At 64.9% G+C, this 13,458-nt stretch overlaps 3 protein-coding genes and 1 long non-coding RNA gene across 7 annotated transcripts in view; 2 read left to right on the top strand and 2 right to left on the bottom strand.

Annotated features, from left to right (window-relative positions):
- The window catches only part of RNF213 (ring finger protein 213), a 47,073-nt gene extending 44,956 nt beyond the window's left edge, over positions 1-2,117 (bottom strand). For 3 of the 4 annotated variants that reach the window (XR_009728994.1, XM_061376992.1, XM_061376991.1), the window contains exon 1: positions 680-843. Coding sequence is in view for 2 of the 4 variants with exons in the window: in XM_061376992.1 (XP_061232976.1) it covers positions 680-785 (106 nt within the window). In the remaining 2 variants the exon portion in view is untranslated. Of the gene's footprint in view, positions 1-679; positions 844-1,991 lie in introns of those variants that run through there. The other variant, XM_061376990.1, reaches the window with a different exon arrangement.
- A 950-nt stretch (positions 2,118-3,067) lies between these two features.
- SLC26A11 (solute carrier family 26 member 11) lies at positions 3,068-10,104 on the bottom strand. The gene is made up of 16 exons (XM_061376993.1): positions 9,790-10,104; positions 9,468-9,660; positions 9,223-9,308; positions 8,543-8,622; positions 7,862-8,004; positions 7,428-7,603; positions 7,281-7,353; positions 6,876-6,926; positions 5,724-5,784; positions 5,393-5,448; positions 5,155-5,295; positions 4,937-5,064; positions 4,717-4,825; positions 4,400-4,533; positions 4,013-4,085; positions 3,068-3,585 (listed from the first exon to the last, which is right to left on the bottom strand). The coding sequence occupies exons 1-16, from the start codon at positions 10,102-10,104 to the stop codon at positions 3,473-3,475; spliced, it is 1,932 nt and encodes a 643-aa protein (XP_061232977.1). The 3' UTR covers positions 3,068-3,472.
- LOC133225013 (uncharacterized) lies at positions 5,797-6,740 on the top strand. The gene is made up of 3 exons (XR_009728995.1): positions 5,797-5,922; positions 6,613-6,642; positions 6,673-6,740. It is a non-coding gene; the product is annotated as an uncharacterized LOC133225013 (long non-coding RNA).
- On the top strand, positions 10,098-13,397 carry SGSH (N-sulfoglucosamine sulfohydrolase). The gene is made up of 8 exons (XM_061376994.1): positions 10,098-10,288; positions 10,474-10,634; positions 10,851-10,956; positions 11,352-11,502; positions 11,744-11,900; positions 12,061-12,142; positions 12,228-12,431; positions 12,687-13,397. The coding sequence occupies exons 1-8, from the start codon at positions 10,195-10,197 to the stop codon at positions 13,244-13,246; spliced, it is 1,515 nt and encodes a 504-aa protein (XP_061232978.1). The 5' UTR covers positions 10,098-10,194; the 3' UTR covers positions 13,247-13,397.
- The last annotated feature ends 61 nt before the right edge of the window (positions 13,398-13,458 follow it).

Genomic DNA, 13,458 nt, shown 5'->3' with positions numbered 1-13,458 from the left:
ACCGTGCTGAGGTGCTGACCCATCCTCACGCTACCTCCAGCTCCTGTGCTGCCTCCCACCACAGGTTCTGATGTTTTTCCTATAGCGTTTAAGAGCTGGAGGCCCCAGGTTTGCTCTTTGCCATTCTGCATTAGCAGAGGGATTTGCTAAGAACAGATCTTGTCGGGAGGATAACTGCTTTAGGGCACCCTTTAAGGACCCTAACTCTTCCTACCAACAACCCAAACGCAGCCCTGGTGGCCCAGGTCGTTCTCTCTTTTAGCAAATGAAAGGATTAGGAAGCATCTCTTGCAGTGCAACCGTGTTAAACGCGTACTTGATCCTGTTACTGTTCATAGAGAGAATTATGTGTTGTCAAACAGAAACGCAGTGAATTCTAACCCTAACAGTAAGCTGAAGATGGGAAATTTGGGTTCAAGAAAGGGACTTTTTAATACAGCATCCCGCAGAAATGGGCCCTGCTCTGGCAGGGCAGGAACCAGCTCATCCCCGGCCACCGAGCAGCGGCTCCTCTGCTCCCCACCACCACCAGCAAACCTCCCTCTCCAGCCAGAGCACGAGGGAAGCTTGAGATGAGCAGCGCACAGAGCGCGGGGGCAGCACGGGAACCAAGGGACACCCCCAGGCTCTGGTCCCCGTGCAGCCGCAGGGCTGGAGCCCCCCCAGCGCCTCCTCCTACCTGCATCCTCCTGCTCCCCGGTGCCGGGCGCCAGCCGGGCCCCGCACTGGCTGCAAGAAGCGGCAGAACCGTCCCCAGACACAAAGCGGCCCCCGCGGCACTCCATGATCCCCAGGCACCAACCGCGGTGAGCCCCTGGGAGCCAAGAGGGAACGAGGAGGTCGGGGCAGAGAAACCGGAGCCATTAGCGTGAGGTGAGGAACGCTCCGGGGCTCCTCAGGGAGCTGCCTCAGGCCAGAGCCCCACCTGACCCGCCCGGGGCAGAGGCGGGAATGACCCCGGGGCGGAGCCTATATGCAAATGACGCGCTGCTCGCTCCTGCGGATAGGCAGTAACTCCCGCCACTTCCGTGTACATATGCAAATGAATGGCAGACGGACCAATGGCGTGGCGAAGGGCGGAACGCGAACGAGGCCCGTTAGGTGAGGGCAGGAGGCGGAGCTCCCCCCGGCATCGGGGTCCCGGCGGAAGGAGGGGTATGGACGCACCGGAGAGAGGGGGCTCAGCGGGGATCGGGGCTCAGCGGGGATCGGGGCGCACCGGGCAGGTCCCGAGGCTCCCGGCGCGCACCCGGAGGCTGCAGCGGAGCCCGGTAGAGGAGCCCCTTCCCCGCGCCTCCCGCAGAGGCGCCCCCCGCCAGCCCGGTGCCGGTGCCCTCAGCCCTGCCCCGCCGCAGCCCGCGGCCCCCGACAGCGCAACTCACCCGCGGGCCGGGCCGGCGCCCGCAGCGGCCACTCCCGCGGTGCCGACCGGTCAAGTTTCGTTTTCCCGCAGAGCCCCAAGTTTCGGTCTGGGGACGCCACCGCCGCCGCCCGGCCCCGGCCCCGGCCCGGCACCCCCCCCACCCCGGGCATGTCCCGCAGGGGTCCAGCCCCACCGCAGCTGCCGGGGCCGGGAGGGGTTCTCCGTGCTCACCGCCGTGCTCCGAGGCGCCGGTGGAGCCCGTTCTCCCCCCGCCGAGCCCCGGGTCAGCAGCTCCCGGCCCTGCTCCGGGCTGGTGGCCCCGGGACGCGCCTCCCCCACCACCCTCCGGCCGCCGTCGGTCGGTTCTCGTTGCCGTCTGCAACAGCGGCAGCAACCGGCCCCGAGCAGGCTCCCCGGGCCGCAGGAGCGGGGCCGTGGGCTGCTTCACACCAGCGCGAGGGCAAGTGAATGGAGGGGAATTCATCCCACTGGATCCACCAGGCCGAAGTGGGGACGCGGCTGTCAGCCCGTGCCCGGATTGAGCAGCCCTCACACCGCACCTGCACACACGGTTTGAGCACACACGAACCCAACCCCTCTCCTACCCCAGGCTCCATTCTGAGGTTACCTGAGCCCCCTCTGGGCACGCAGCGCAGCTTTCCCCGCACAACCCCAGGCGGCTGCACACGACGTGAAGAGAAACCTGCTCCGTCTGCGCTGGTCACTGCCGGTGCCGGGGGGCGGACGGACGGAGGGACGGAGGGAGGGATGGAGCAGAGGGCGGAGGTGCCCTTCCAGCTCTGCAGGTGCTGCCGCGGGTGCACGGGGCACAGACCGCTCCAGGCTCCGGCGGCAGGATCCGACGGCCCCGCAGCTCTGTGTCCCCCGGGCACCTCTGCTGCTGTGGAGCCTTTGAGAGGAGGGGCTCTGCCTTACGGCACGGAGCACGCCAGCCCCCGGAGCCTGCTTTCAGTTTCATTTCCTTGGTGCGCTCAGCAGTGCCCGGTTTAGCTTTTCGTGCCCACACAAAACCGAAAGGCTTTCCTCAAAGGAATGCAGGGCTCACGCTGACTCGTGCAATCACTGCTTTATTTCAGGGGTGCCAGGAAGGGCAGGCAGGAAAACTGCCCTCCCCGCACCCTGCCCCAGCCCTGCTGCCTGTGCTTTTCACACCCATTTTATAGCAAGGCAAGCACAAGCTGGGGTCAGGCTGCACCCACAGGGGCAGCATTTGGCAGAATGTCCCACGGAACCAGAGGGATCCATGTGATGAGTGAATTCCTGTTTGTCAATCAAATCTTGTTTGCTTAAAAGTTAATTGTTTAAGAGTTACTTGACTTGCTTCAAGGTCACTGGAAATTTCGACACGTTGAAATTTGGCTTATAGACTGGGAGCATCTGTTAAAGTAAACTAGGTATGGAAAAGAAGATAAAGAGCCTTCCTCACCGGACCCACTGGGAGGCCGAATGAGACCCCTTATCAACGGGCCACACGGACACAGAGTATGCCAAGAGTAGCACATACACTGGATAAAGAAGAGTATAAAATCAGTGACTTCGGGGAAATGGGGTGCATGCCGGTGGCGGAGCAGAGACTCCCCGGCCGCCCAGCGCTGTCTTGCTGTCGCTTGCTCAATAAACCGATCTGATTCATTGGCCTGGCTCTGGTCAATTTATTTGAGCCACTCTTTATGACACCAGTAAGGAGCAAAATCAGTGCTGGTTTTCATCTCCCAGCAGTGTGAGGGTGAGAGCTGCAGCACGGCCGTGGGCCCGGAGGGCAGCACCAGCACCCTTGGAGCTCGAGATGCCACGAGCACTCTGTGCATCACCGTTCAGTGTGTGAATCATCGAACCATAGAATACCCCAGAGTAAGAAAAGGCTCCAGAATTAAAAGAGATGATGTAAAAGATGGCAGCTTTGAGGATGGGGAAAGGCCTGGAGGAGGGGTGGCTTTTCCAATGGCTGCGATAGGGAATGGTTTTCCCTCACCGATCCCTTCCATGGACTGTCTGTCCTAGAGGTGCCCGAGCCCCAGCAGCCGGCGTGGGACCCCCGGGACAGTGCAGGATGGTGGCTGGATGTCACCACGGTGTCGGTGTCACCACTCACTGGATGAGCCCCGCGGGCAGCAGTGACCTCTGGCTGGTGCTGGCGCTGGTACTGGCGCTGGTGCTGGGGGCTGCCCTGCTGCCCCCCGGCTCTGCTCCTCCGCACCGCTCTGAGCCAGGGAGATGGGGAGAAACAAGGCAGTTTTAGCTGGGATAGAGTTAATTTCCTTCTCAGTGCTGTGTTTTGGATTCAGGATGGGAGCAGTGCTGATAACACACGGATGTTCTGAGCAGAGTTTACCGTAAGTCAAGGACTTTCCTCTGCCCTGCAGCAAGGGGGAGGGAGCTGCTGTGGGGCACAGGGAGCCAGGAGGGACATGGCCAGGACAGCCGACCCCAGAGGGATGTTCCAGCCTGTCTGGCCTCACGCTGACCAGTAAAACTGGGGCCTGGGCTGGCTGAGGGAGCAGGGGCTGTGCACAGCAGCTCTGGGGCTCGACAAGGGTCACATTCCCCGGTCCATCTTGCAGACCCCCTGCTCAGCAGCAGCCTGGGGTCCCAGCCCCAGGAGCGCACCAGGGGCAGCGAGAGCCTCACCTGCCTCCTCCCGGCTGGGGAAATGCTGGAATCCCTCTAAGTGTGCGGCCAGCAGGACTTGGAGAACAGGGTCCTGAGGGCAGAGGAACCCGGGCTGGGGCAGCCTGCTGCTGGCCACTTCCCTTACAGCAGGGCTGCGAGCCCCCCAGCCAGCCCAGGACACGGGATGCAGCCCTTCCCCACTGCCTCTCCTCCCACAGCTGCGCTCAGGACCTGAAGCCTCCACCTCTTGGGGATGAAGGCTCTGCCAGAGGAGAGGCAGCAGCATCCTCAAGGCAGGTGCCAGGGGCCAGCACAGACCCTGCCCCGGGGAGCAGAGCTGATGCCTGGTGCAGGGAGAGGCAGAAGGACCCAGCGTGGGGCCGGCTGAGGCTGCACCCCAGGTACCTGCAGGCTGCAGAAGGCCAGCGAGAGGCCGTGCTTGCGCAGCTCCTGCAGCAGCTCTGCCAGCCCCGCCACCACCGTGTAATCGATGCTGCTGATGTGACAACAGTCCAGGATGATGGAGCACGGGGGAGATGCTGCTGGACAAAGAGCACAGGGTCATGTTCCTGATGACCAGTCCAGACGTGACCAGCCCAGGGATCAAAGCCCAGAGCTGTGCCTGGGAAGGGTGAGACAGCAGCGGGCAGAAATGATCCAGGAGGGTACCAGGTTACAACCAGGCTCCTGGGAGAGGACCAGTGGGCCCAGGAGCACTGTACCTGTGAGAGCGTGGCTGCACACAGCATCCCGGAGGCACTCAACAGCAGGGAAGTGCAGGCTGCTCCATGGCTGCACAAGGAGCACGTCCCCATCTGACACCTCTGACACCTGAGCAAGACCCCGGTGCAAGGGGATGAGTCACAGGGAGCTCAGGGCTGTGCCCCTGCAACAAAGCAAAGCACCATCCTTCCTGCATCCAAGGGGAGGTTTGAATCTCACCTTTATTGGGGGCCTGGCAATGGAGTAGAGCAGGAGAATCCCTGAGACCAGCATCCCGCCCATGATGCCGTACTGGATCTCCCAGAAGCAGAGCAGGAACGTCACGCAGAGGGGCACAAGGTCCAGCCCTGCAAGGGAGACAGCCTGCACCTTGTCCTCGTGCCGCAGGGCACAGGCAGAGCACCGGGGGATCAACCCTCTGGGACTTGTGCCCTCACTGTTCACGCGCCAGAGGGTCCTGAAGATCCCAGCATCAAACATGGGCACCACAGCCGAGATGATGACAGCGGCCAGCGCCGCTCTGGGGATGTAGTAGAAGAGCGAGGTGAGGTACGCCAGCGAGAGCAGCACCAGGGCGCCTGCGGGACACGGGGAGCCCCTGAGCCGTGGGGCCCGATGCCGCGGTGCTGGGCACGGGGACCTGCAGAGCAGCCCCCGGCAGGGAGGGGGCTCTACCTGTGATGAGCCCTCCCGCGGGGGTGCAGACACCCGACTGCGCGTTCACCGCTGTCCTGAAACGCAGAGCACTCGGTTGGGGCGGGCTGGGCCCAGCACCGCCCATGGGGCAGCAGGAAAACCCCACAGGAGCTGCCAGGCTGCAGCAGCACCACAGGGCACGCAGGAGGGGAGGGAGGGTCCCTGCAGGAGCCTGCACAGCCCAGGTGGGCAGCTGGGGAGCCACACATGGGCTCAGGGATGCATTGGGATCTGCACAACCTTCCCCCCCCCCAGGGTGTCACAGAGCCCCAGCAAGGGGAGGGCTGGGGCTGGGGCTCCTGCTACCCACCGGCCAAAGCTGCCCGTGATGGGATACGATGAGATGAAGGAGCCCAGGATGTTGGCAAAGCCTGCAGTGGGGATGGAGAGGGGCTGGAGATGCAGCAGGGATGGGAGGCACTGCACAGGGCCACGAGATGGGTCTGTGCTGCTGTCATCACCTCCTCCATCCCCAGCTGGTACCCAGGGCCGGATCAGAGCCCATCCAGGTACCCAGGGCCAGATCAGAGCCCATCCAGGTACCCGGGGCTGGACCAGAGCCCATCCAGGTACCCGGGGCCGGACCAGAGCCCATCCAGGTACCCGGGGCCGGACCAGAGCCCATCCAGGTACTCAGGGCCGGACCAGAGCCCATCCAGGTACCCGGGGCTGGACCAGAGCCCATCCAGGTACCCGGGGCCAGACCAGAGCCCATCCAGGTACCCGGGGCTGGACCAGAGCCCATCCAGGTACCCGGGGCCAGACCAGAGCCCATCCAGGTACCCGGGGCTGGACCAGAGCCCATCCAGGTACCCGGGGCTGGACCAGAGCCCATCCAGGTACCCGGGCCTGGACCAGAGCCCATCCAGGTACCCGGGGCTGGACCAGAGCCCATCCAGGTACCCGGGGCTGGACCAGAGCCCATCCAGGTACCCGGGGCCGGACCAGAGCCCATCCAGGTACCCGGGGCTGGACCAGAGCCCATCCAGGTACCCGGGGCTGGACCAGAGCCCATCCAGGTACTCAGGGCCGGACCAGAGCCCATCCAGGTACCCGGGCCTGGACCACAGCGCATCCAGGTACTCGGAGCTGGACCAGAGCCCATCCAGGTACCCGGGGCTGGACCAGAGCCCATCCAGGTACCCGGGGCCGGACCAGAGCCCATCCAGGTACCTGGGGCCAGACCAGAGCCCATCCAGGTACCCGGGGCCGGACCAGAGCCCATCCAGGTACCCGGGCCTGGACCACAGCGCATCCAGCTGTGTGAGCTGTGCTCAGGCTGCTCTGGAAACTGCTAAACGGTGCTTGGGGCTGGGGCTGCAGGCAGGGTGAGAAGGGCAAACCTTGATGCAGAGGTGGGCTGCTGGGATGGGGATCTCTGACAGCCCAGGGGCTCTGGGACACACAGGGGTGCTCAGGCTGCATCCCCAGCCCTGCCCTCCTGCTCCGAGCCGACTCTTACCCATAGCCAGCAGCTCCTGGTTGGGGTCGATCCTGTAATCATTCTGCGAGGCTGAAAGGACAGGAGCGACATTGCCAGAGCTTCCCAAGGGCACATGCGCATGGAGACAGCCACGGGTCTGTTCCCAGCATCCCCAGCACAGGAGCACCCAGCACTCAGATCACACACACAGCACAGGGACCCCCCGGCCCCCTCCCAAGTCAGGGATATGGGAGCTCCCTGGCCAAGGGGAGGGGGTCAGCAGCCCCACACGGACCCCTCCCACCACCCACACTATGAACCCGGCTCAGCACAGGCAGCCCAGTCCGTCCCAGTGCCGCCATGGGACCAGCACCCTCCCTGCTCCCCAAGCCCCTGCAGACACCCTGGTGCCGGTGCAGGCGCGGGAGCCTGGTGCAGCCATACCAAAAGCCTTGGCGATCGCAATGGTCTCCAGCAGGCCCATGAGCGGCACCACGGCCAGCCCGACCCCCATGTCCTGGGGGGGAGGACGTGGTCAGTGTAGCCACAGAGGGATGAGGGTCACCCCACAGCAGCCAGCCTAGCACCCACCTCCACCATGCTCCGGAAGGGGATGGTGCCGTTGGGTGTAGCCATGGAGAAGCGAGGCAGCCGGAACGCCGGGAGGCCCCGGGGGATGCTGCCGGTGAGTGTGAATGGCTGGGAGCCCATCACCTGGAAGGAGTAAGCAACCAGGCCAGCAAACAGGACCACGAGGGCGTTGCGTGCTGCAGTGAGAGAGCAACCATGGAAACCTGCCCAGGGCAGCAGGAGGTGGGTACCGGGCTGCTGGGGTCTTCCAAGCCTCCGGAAGGGGCACGCACACACAGCAGCAGGGCCTTTGCCCGCCCTGACCCACCTCCAGCTCTCAGCTCCTGCTGACCTGGGGCTTTACCAGTTTGGGGCTGTCTCTCCCTTGCCCCAAAGAGACAAGGCCCCAGGAGGGATGGCAGCAGGAGGAGAGAGGCAGGGGGTGGCCGACGCACCCGTGGTAGTGGTCCAGACGAGGAGGTAGCTGACCCTGACAGGCAGCGGCTCCACAGGGGCGGCTCGGGGCAGGCGGCTCTTCATGGCGCGGAGCCCCCCCAGCACGGCCAGGCAGGCCAGCCCCAGCACAGCATCCCCAGCCCTGCAAGAGGCACATCAGTGCTGTGGGGCACAGGCAGAGCTACCCCAGAGCCCCCTGCGAGGAAGAGCGAGGCCCCAGGGAGGGGCAGAGCTTGCAGGGATGGGGGAGGGAAGGGGCGGGACGGAGGGGGGAAGCAGCAGGGATGGAGCAGGGATGGAGCAGGGATGGAGCAGGGATGGAGCAGGGACGGAGCAGGGATGGAGCAGGGATGGAGCAGGGACGGAGCAGGGATGGAGCAGGGATGGAGCAGGGATGGAGCAGGGATGGAGCAGGGACGGAGCAGGGATGGAGCAGGGATGGAGCAGGGATGGAGCAGGGATGGAGCAGGGATGGAGCAGGGATGGAGCAGGGATGGAGCAGGGATGGAGCAGGGATGGAGCAGGGATGGAGCAGGGATGGAGCAGGGATGGAGCAGGGATGGAGCAGGGACGGAGCAGGGATGGAGCAGGGACAGAGCAGGGATGGAGCAGGGACGGAGCAGGGATGGAGCAGGGATGGAGCAGGGACGGAGCAGGGATGGAGCAGGGATGGTGCTGACCTGGTCTCCCCGATCCTCCTCAGCGTCTCAAACACCTGCAGGAAAAACTGCCGAGGGATCCCCCGCAGCCCCAGGATGTTCTATGGGAAAGCAAAGCCTGGTGAGAGCCTGGCACCTCTCAAGCTGCCCCGTGCCATGGAGGCACTGCCAGGAGCACCAGGGCTCAGCCCTGCCCTTACAGCCCAACCACCCCCTGCACCGCGCTGCAGCGGCCGCCCGGGCCCAGCTCTCCCGCAGCAGCCCCACTGCAACCACAGCCATTGGCCAACGCCGGCTGCTGGCTCCTGGCAGAGCCTCCCGGAGGCTCTGATTCTGGTTAACCACAGAGGAAGCATTGCAGCCCGAAGAGCCTCAGGGCCCTGAGAGGGACCAGTGGAGCTGCAAACCCACCCTGAGGGGGGAATCACCAGCACCCCATGCAAGGGACCAGATCGAGCATCCTGGGTTTTCTGGTGTCCTGGATGGCACCAGCGGGCCACAGGCAGAGGGTGCATTGGGCTTGGGCTTGCTCTGCTCAGAGCACAGCACTCGTGGAGCCAGCACAACTGCTGCTGGGGGGAAACCAGGGTCCCTCTGGGGCTCCTTGCTCTTGCACTGAGCACATCACCCAGCCTGATGCTAAACATGAAAGCTCTAGGAGAGGGCAGGGGACGTGGCCAGGCCGGAGCAGCAGGTCCTACCTTGATCTGGTTGAAGCTAATGGTGATGGAAGCAGCTGATGTAAAGCCTTTAATGACCGGGCAGGAAATGAAGTCCAGAAGGAAACCTGCACAGGATGGGCAGCAGTAAGCACGGCGCTGGCCCAGCAGGGTGTTTGCACACACTCAAAGCTGTCACAGGACAACCCCAGTGTCTCAGAGAGCGCAGGGGATGGGGCACAGCTACAGCTGTACAGGGATACCCTTGCACGGCAAGAGCATCTCACCGAGGTGCAGGAGCCCCATGGCCAGCTGGATGCAGCCAGAGAGGAAGGCGAGCAGGATGGCATAGACAGGCTCATGGAACGCGTAAGAGGAGACAAGCAGCGACATGATGGCCGTGGGACCCAGCGTCACGTCCTTGGCGGTGCCCAGGAAGCAGTAGACAAAGCAGCCCATGAAGGCAGAGTAGAGGCCGTACTGCACAGGGCAAAGGGAGCGCTGGCACAACGCGGGGCACCGGGAGATGGTCCCGGCTCCCTCCGCAGCCCAGCGCACCCGCGGGCTCCTGCCCCGGGGCACGGGGGATGGCAGCGGAGCGGCACCCACCTGCGGCGGCAGCCCCGCCACCTCGGCGTAGGCGAGCGCCTGCGGCACCGCCGTGAGCCCCACGCTGAGCCCGGCCACCAGATCGAGCCGCAGCCAGGCCGGGCTGTACCGGGGGAGCCAGCGCAGCACCGGGAGCCGCCGCCGCGCCGCCGCCCACGGCCACGGGCACGGGCAGCCCCCGCCGCGCTGCCGGGGCCCCGGGGCCGCCATGGCCGCGCCGCTGTCCCCTGCCCGGCCCCCGCCAGCGCGCTCCGGACCCGTTCCCAGCCGCGGGGCTCCGCCCGGGCCGGATCTGAGCCTCCGGGACTGCCCCATGTGACCGGGGCAGAGGAGGAGCCGCGGCGGCCGGAGGAGCCGCCGAGCCCCGCCGGTGCCGGTACCGGTGCCGCTGCCGCTGCCGGAGCCATGCGGCCCTGGGCGCTGCTGCTGTTGGTGGTCGCGTTCCGGACCAGCGGGACCCGGCCCCCGGCCCCCGCCCGCAACGTGCTGCTCCTGCTGGGTGAGTGCGGCCGCCGGAGCCACGGAGCCTTCCCCGCTCCGCGGAGGGGAACCTCTGCTCCCGTGGGCAGCGCAGCCCCTCTGTGCCGGGACGGTGACGGCAGCACCGGCCCCTGCAGGGATGCTCCCGCTGTCATCGGTCACCGGCCGGTGCCCAGCGCTCACCGCGCACCCCCCCCGCTGCAGCAGATGACGGTGGCTTCGAGAGCGGTGCCTACAACAACTCGGCCATCCGGACACCCAGCCTGGACGCGCTGGCCCGGCGCAGTGTGGTTTTCCAGAACGCCTTCACCTCCGTCAGCAGCTGCTCCCCGAGCCGGGCCAGCATCCTCACCGGCTTGCCCCAGGTAGGGCACCCGCACGCACTGGGGTCCAGGCACAGCGGGGGTCAGGGCTGACCAGAGCTGGCTCTGTGGCACAGTCAGGACCTGGCCATGCCCCCCTGCCCGCTGACATCCCCTGTTCCCGGCCCCTTGGGACCTGCAGACGCAGTGCACATCTGGGCTTGTGCTGGGGCCAGGCCCCGAGGCATCGCCCAGCTCTGTTGTCTCCCGTGCCCGCAGCACCAGAATGGGATGTACGGGCTGCACCAGGACGTGCACCACTTCAACTCCTTCGACAGCGTGCGCAGCCTGCCCCAGCTGCTCAGCCAAGCAGGCATCCGGACAGGTAGGGACACGGCCAGTGGCAGGCACCAAGGACCTGTGCCCGTGCTCTGTGCTGACCCCTGGCTTTCGCTTCGCTTCGCTTCCCCCCCCCACACTGCTCTGTTGCCACCCTCATCACAGCTCAGCTTTTCTTCCTTTCCTCATCCTTCTCCTTCCTGGTTCTCAGGCCCACACAAGGCTCCTGCTTTACCCAAACTTCCACTAAGCCTGTGACCTGGGGCAGCGTGGTCCCGGTTGGGTCCCATTTTCCAGCCAGATGTGGAAGTGCAGCTGGCAGGGATGATGGGAGACCGGTGGCAGCTTCCACTGTCCCCAGCGCTGGCTGAGCACAGCTGGTGCTGGAGCAGAGGAGCCCCTGTCCTCCCCTGGCTTCTGGCACAGCACATGTTCTTGCAGGCATAATTGGGAAGAAGCACGTTGGGCCCGAGGCCGTCTATCCCTTTGACTTTGCCTACACGGAGGAGAACAGCTCGGTCTTGCAGGTCGGGAGAAACATCACCCGAATCAAAGCGCTGGTGCGGCGGTTCCTGCAGAGCCAGGATGAGAGGTGATGGGCTCCGTGTCCCCGGGCCAGGCTGCTGGGCGGTGCAGGGGAGGAGGGGGAAACGGAAGAGGAAAACCGGCTTTGCTGAAGACGTGTGTCCACGTCCCATTGGAGACCTTGTCTCTGGGTCAGCCCACATCCAGGAGCCCACATCAGGGGGGATCCTCCTGCCGACCCCAGCTGCCCCCTGCACAGCCCAGGGCAGGTCTCTGGGGTGCCTCCACCTCCACCCTTTCCCCTCTAGGCCTTTCTTCCTCTACGTTGCCTTCCACGACCCGCACCGCTGCGGGCACTCCCAGCCCCAGTACGGGCCCTTCTGTGAGAAGTTTGGCAATGGAGAGAGCGGCATGGGCTGGATTCCCGACTGGAAGCCACAGCTTTACAGCCCGGAGCAAGTGCAGGTGAGGGCCTGTGGGGCTGCATGGTGCAATATGGGACTGCACAGGGGCTGCGTGCAACAGCAGCCTGTGATGGAGCCAGTCACTGCCACCAGTGCCATGGGTGAGAGCTGGCGGGGGCCACTGTGCTGTACCCATCACCTTCCTGGGGTGTCTCTTTTAGGTCCCACACTTTGTTCCGGACACACCGGCTGCCCGGGCGGACCTGGCAGCCCAGTACACAACCATCGGGCGCATGGACCAAGGTGGGAGCCGCAGGGCCAGGCTGGTGCTGGGAGCGCTGCCATCCCTCCTGCCCCTCCTCATCCCTGCCCCTCCATCCACCCGCAGGGATCGGGCTGGTCCTGGAGGAGCTGCGCCGAGCCGGCTTCCACAACAGCACGCTGGTGATCTACAGCTCCGACAACGGCATCCCCTTCCCCGGCGGCAGGACCAACCTCTACCGCTCGGGCACTGCCCAGCCCCTGCTGCTCTCCTCCCCGGAGCACAGGGAGCGCTGGGGGCAGCTCAGCCAGGCCTTCGCCAGCCTCCTGGGTAAGGGAGCAGAGGTCCCCATCCTCCCCACACCAAAACCCGGGGTCCTGTGCCATAGGGCAGGCTGCAGCCCCGGGCACTGGCACAGCCCTGGGTAGGGAGAAGAAGGATGAAGCACGGCAGGGTCCCCCGCAAGGACGTTCTCTTAGGGCTCAGCCCTGGGACCACCCACAGCCCATGTGGCAGCAGACCCCAGGGACCTTTCTGCCTCTCTCCAGGGTTGTTTCCTCCTCTCACCCCTCTCTTCTCCTCCAGATCTGACACCGACCATTCTGGACTGGTTCTCCATCCCCTACCCTTCTTACAGCATCTTTGGCACGAGGCAGGTGCATCTCACCGGGAAATCCCTCCTGCCAGCGCTGGAGTCGGAGCAGCCCTGGGACACCACCTTCAGCAGCCAGAGCCACCACGAGGTGACCATGTACTACCCCATGCGAGCCATCCAGCACCAACAGTTCCGCCTCATTCACAACCTCAACTACAAGATGCCCTTTCCCATCGACCAGGACTTCTACGTCTCACCCACTTTCCAAGACCTGCTCAACCGCACCAGGGCCGGGCAGCAGACCCACTGGAACAAGACCCTGCACCAGTACTACTATAGAGACCGCTGGGAGCTCTTTGACTGCAGCACTGACCCCATGGAGAGCCAGAACCTGGCCCTGGATCCCCGCTATGCTCCCATCTTCCAGCTGCTCCGTGCGCAGCTCCTGAAGTGGCAGTGGGACACGGGGGACCCCTGGGTGTGTGCCCCTGATGCTGTCCTGGAGGAGAAGCTGAGCCCCCAGTGCCAGCCGCTGCACAACGAGCTCTGAGCATCCCCGCTGCATTGGGACAGCTGTGAGCAGGGTCCCAGCTGGGCCGGTCCCACATCCCTGGGGACCACCTCTGCTCTGTATCACAAACACTGCCCAGCCCTGGAGCATTCAGGGATCCTTGAATCTCACTCCCATGGAGCCATAGGGATGAGCTGCTCCTCAATAAAGCCTCTGGGGGAGAGGTCTCTGTTTTTACCCAGAGCTGAGTG

Source organism: Neopsephotus bourkii, unplaced genomic scaffold, assembly GCF_033783945.1.
Source record: "Neopsephotus bourkii isolate Nb327-2 ecotype Australia unplaced genomic scaffold, CSIRO-AGI_Nbou_v1 NB_1749, whole genome shotgun sequence".
NCBI classification, from domain to species: domain Eukaryota; kingdom Metazoa; phylum Chordata; class Aves; order Psittaciformes; family Psittacidae; genus Neopsephotus; species Neopsephotus bourkii.
The sequence above is the reverse complement of the archived record's forward strand: the minus strand, read 5'-3'. Positions and strand labels throughout refer to the sequence as shown.

Excerpts from the sequence above, each read along its gene's own strand:
- SLC26A11 (XM_061376993.1), bottom strand. The coding sequence starts at position 10,104 with ATGGGGCAGTCCCGGAGGCTCAGATCCGGCCCGGGCGGAGCCCCGCGG. Across the intron at positions 5,449-5,723 it reads ATCACGGGCAGCTTTGGCCG|GACAGCGGTGAACGCGCAGT; the intron begins GTGGGTAGCAGG and ends TCTGCGTTTCAG. Across the intron at positions 4,086-4,399 it reads TGGCCTTCTGCAGCCTGCAG|GACCCTGTTCTCCAAGTCCT; the intron begins GTACCTGGGGTG and ends CTCTGCCCTCAG.
- SGSH (XM_061376994.1), top strand. The coding sequence starts at position 10,195 with ATGCGGCCCTGGGCGCTGCTGCTGTTGGTGGTCGCGTTCCGGACCAGC. Across the intron at positions 10,635-10,850 it reads TCCTCACCGGCTTGCCCCAG|CACCAGAATGGGATGTACGG; the intron begins GTAGGGCACCCG and ends CCGTGCCCGCAG. Across the intron at positions 11,901-12,060 it reads ACAGCCCGGAGCAAGTGCAG|GTCCCACACTTTGTTCCGGA; the intron begins GTGAGGGCCTGT and ends TGTCTCTTTTAG.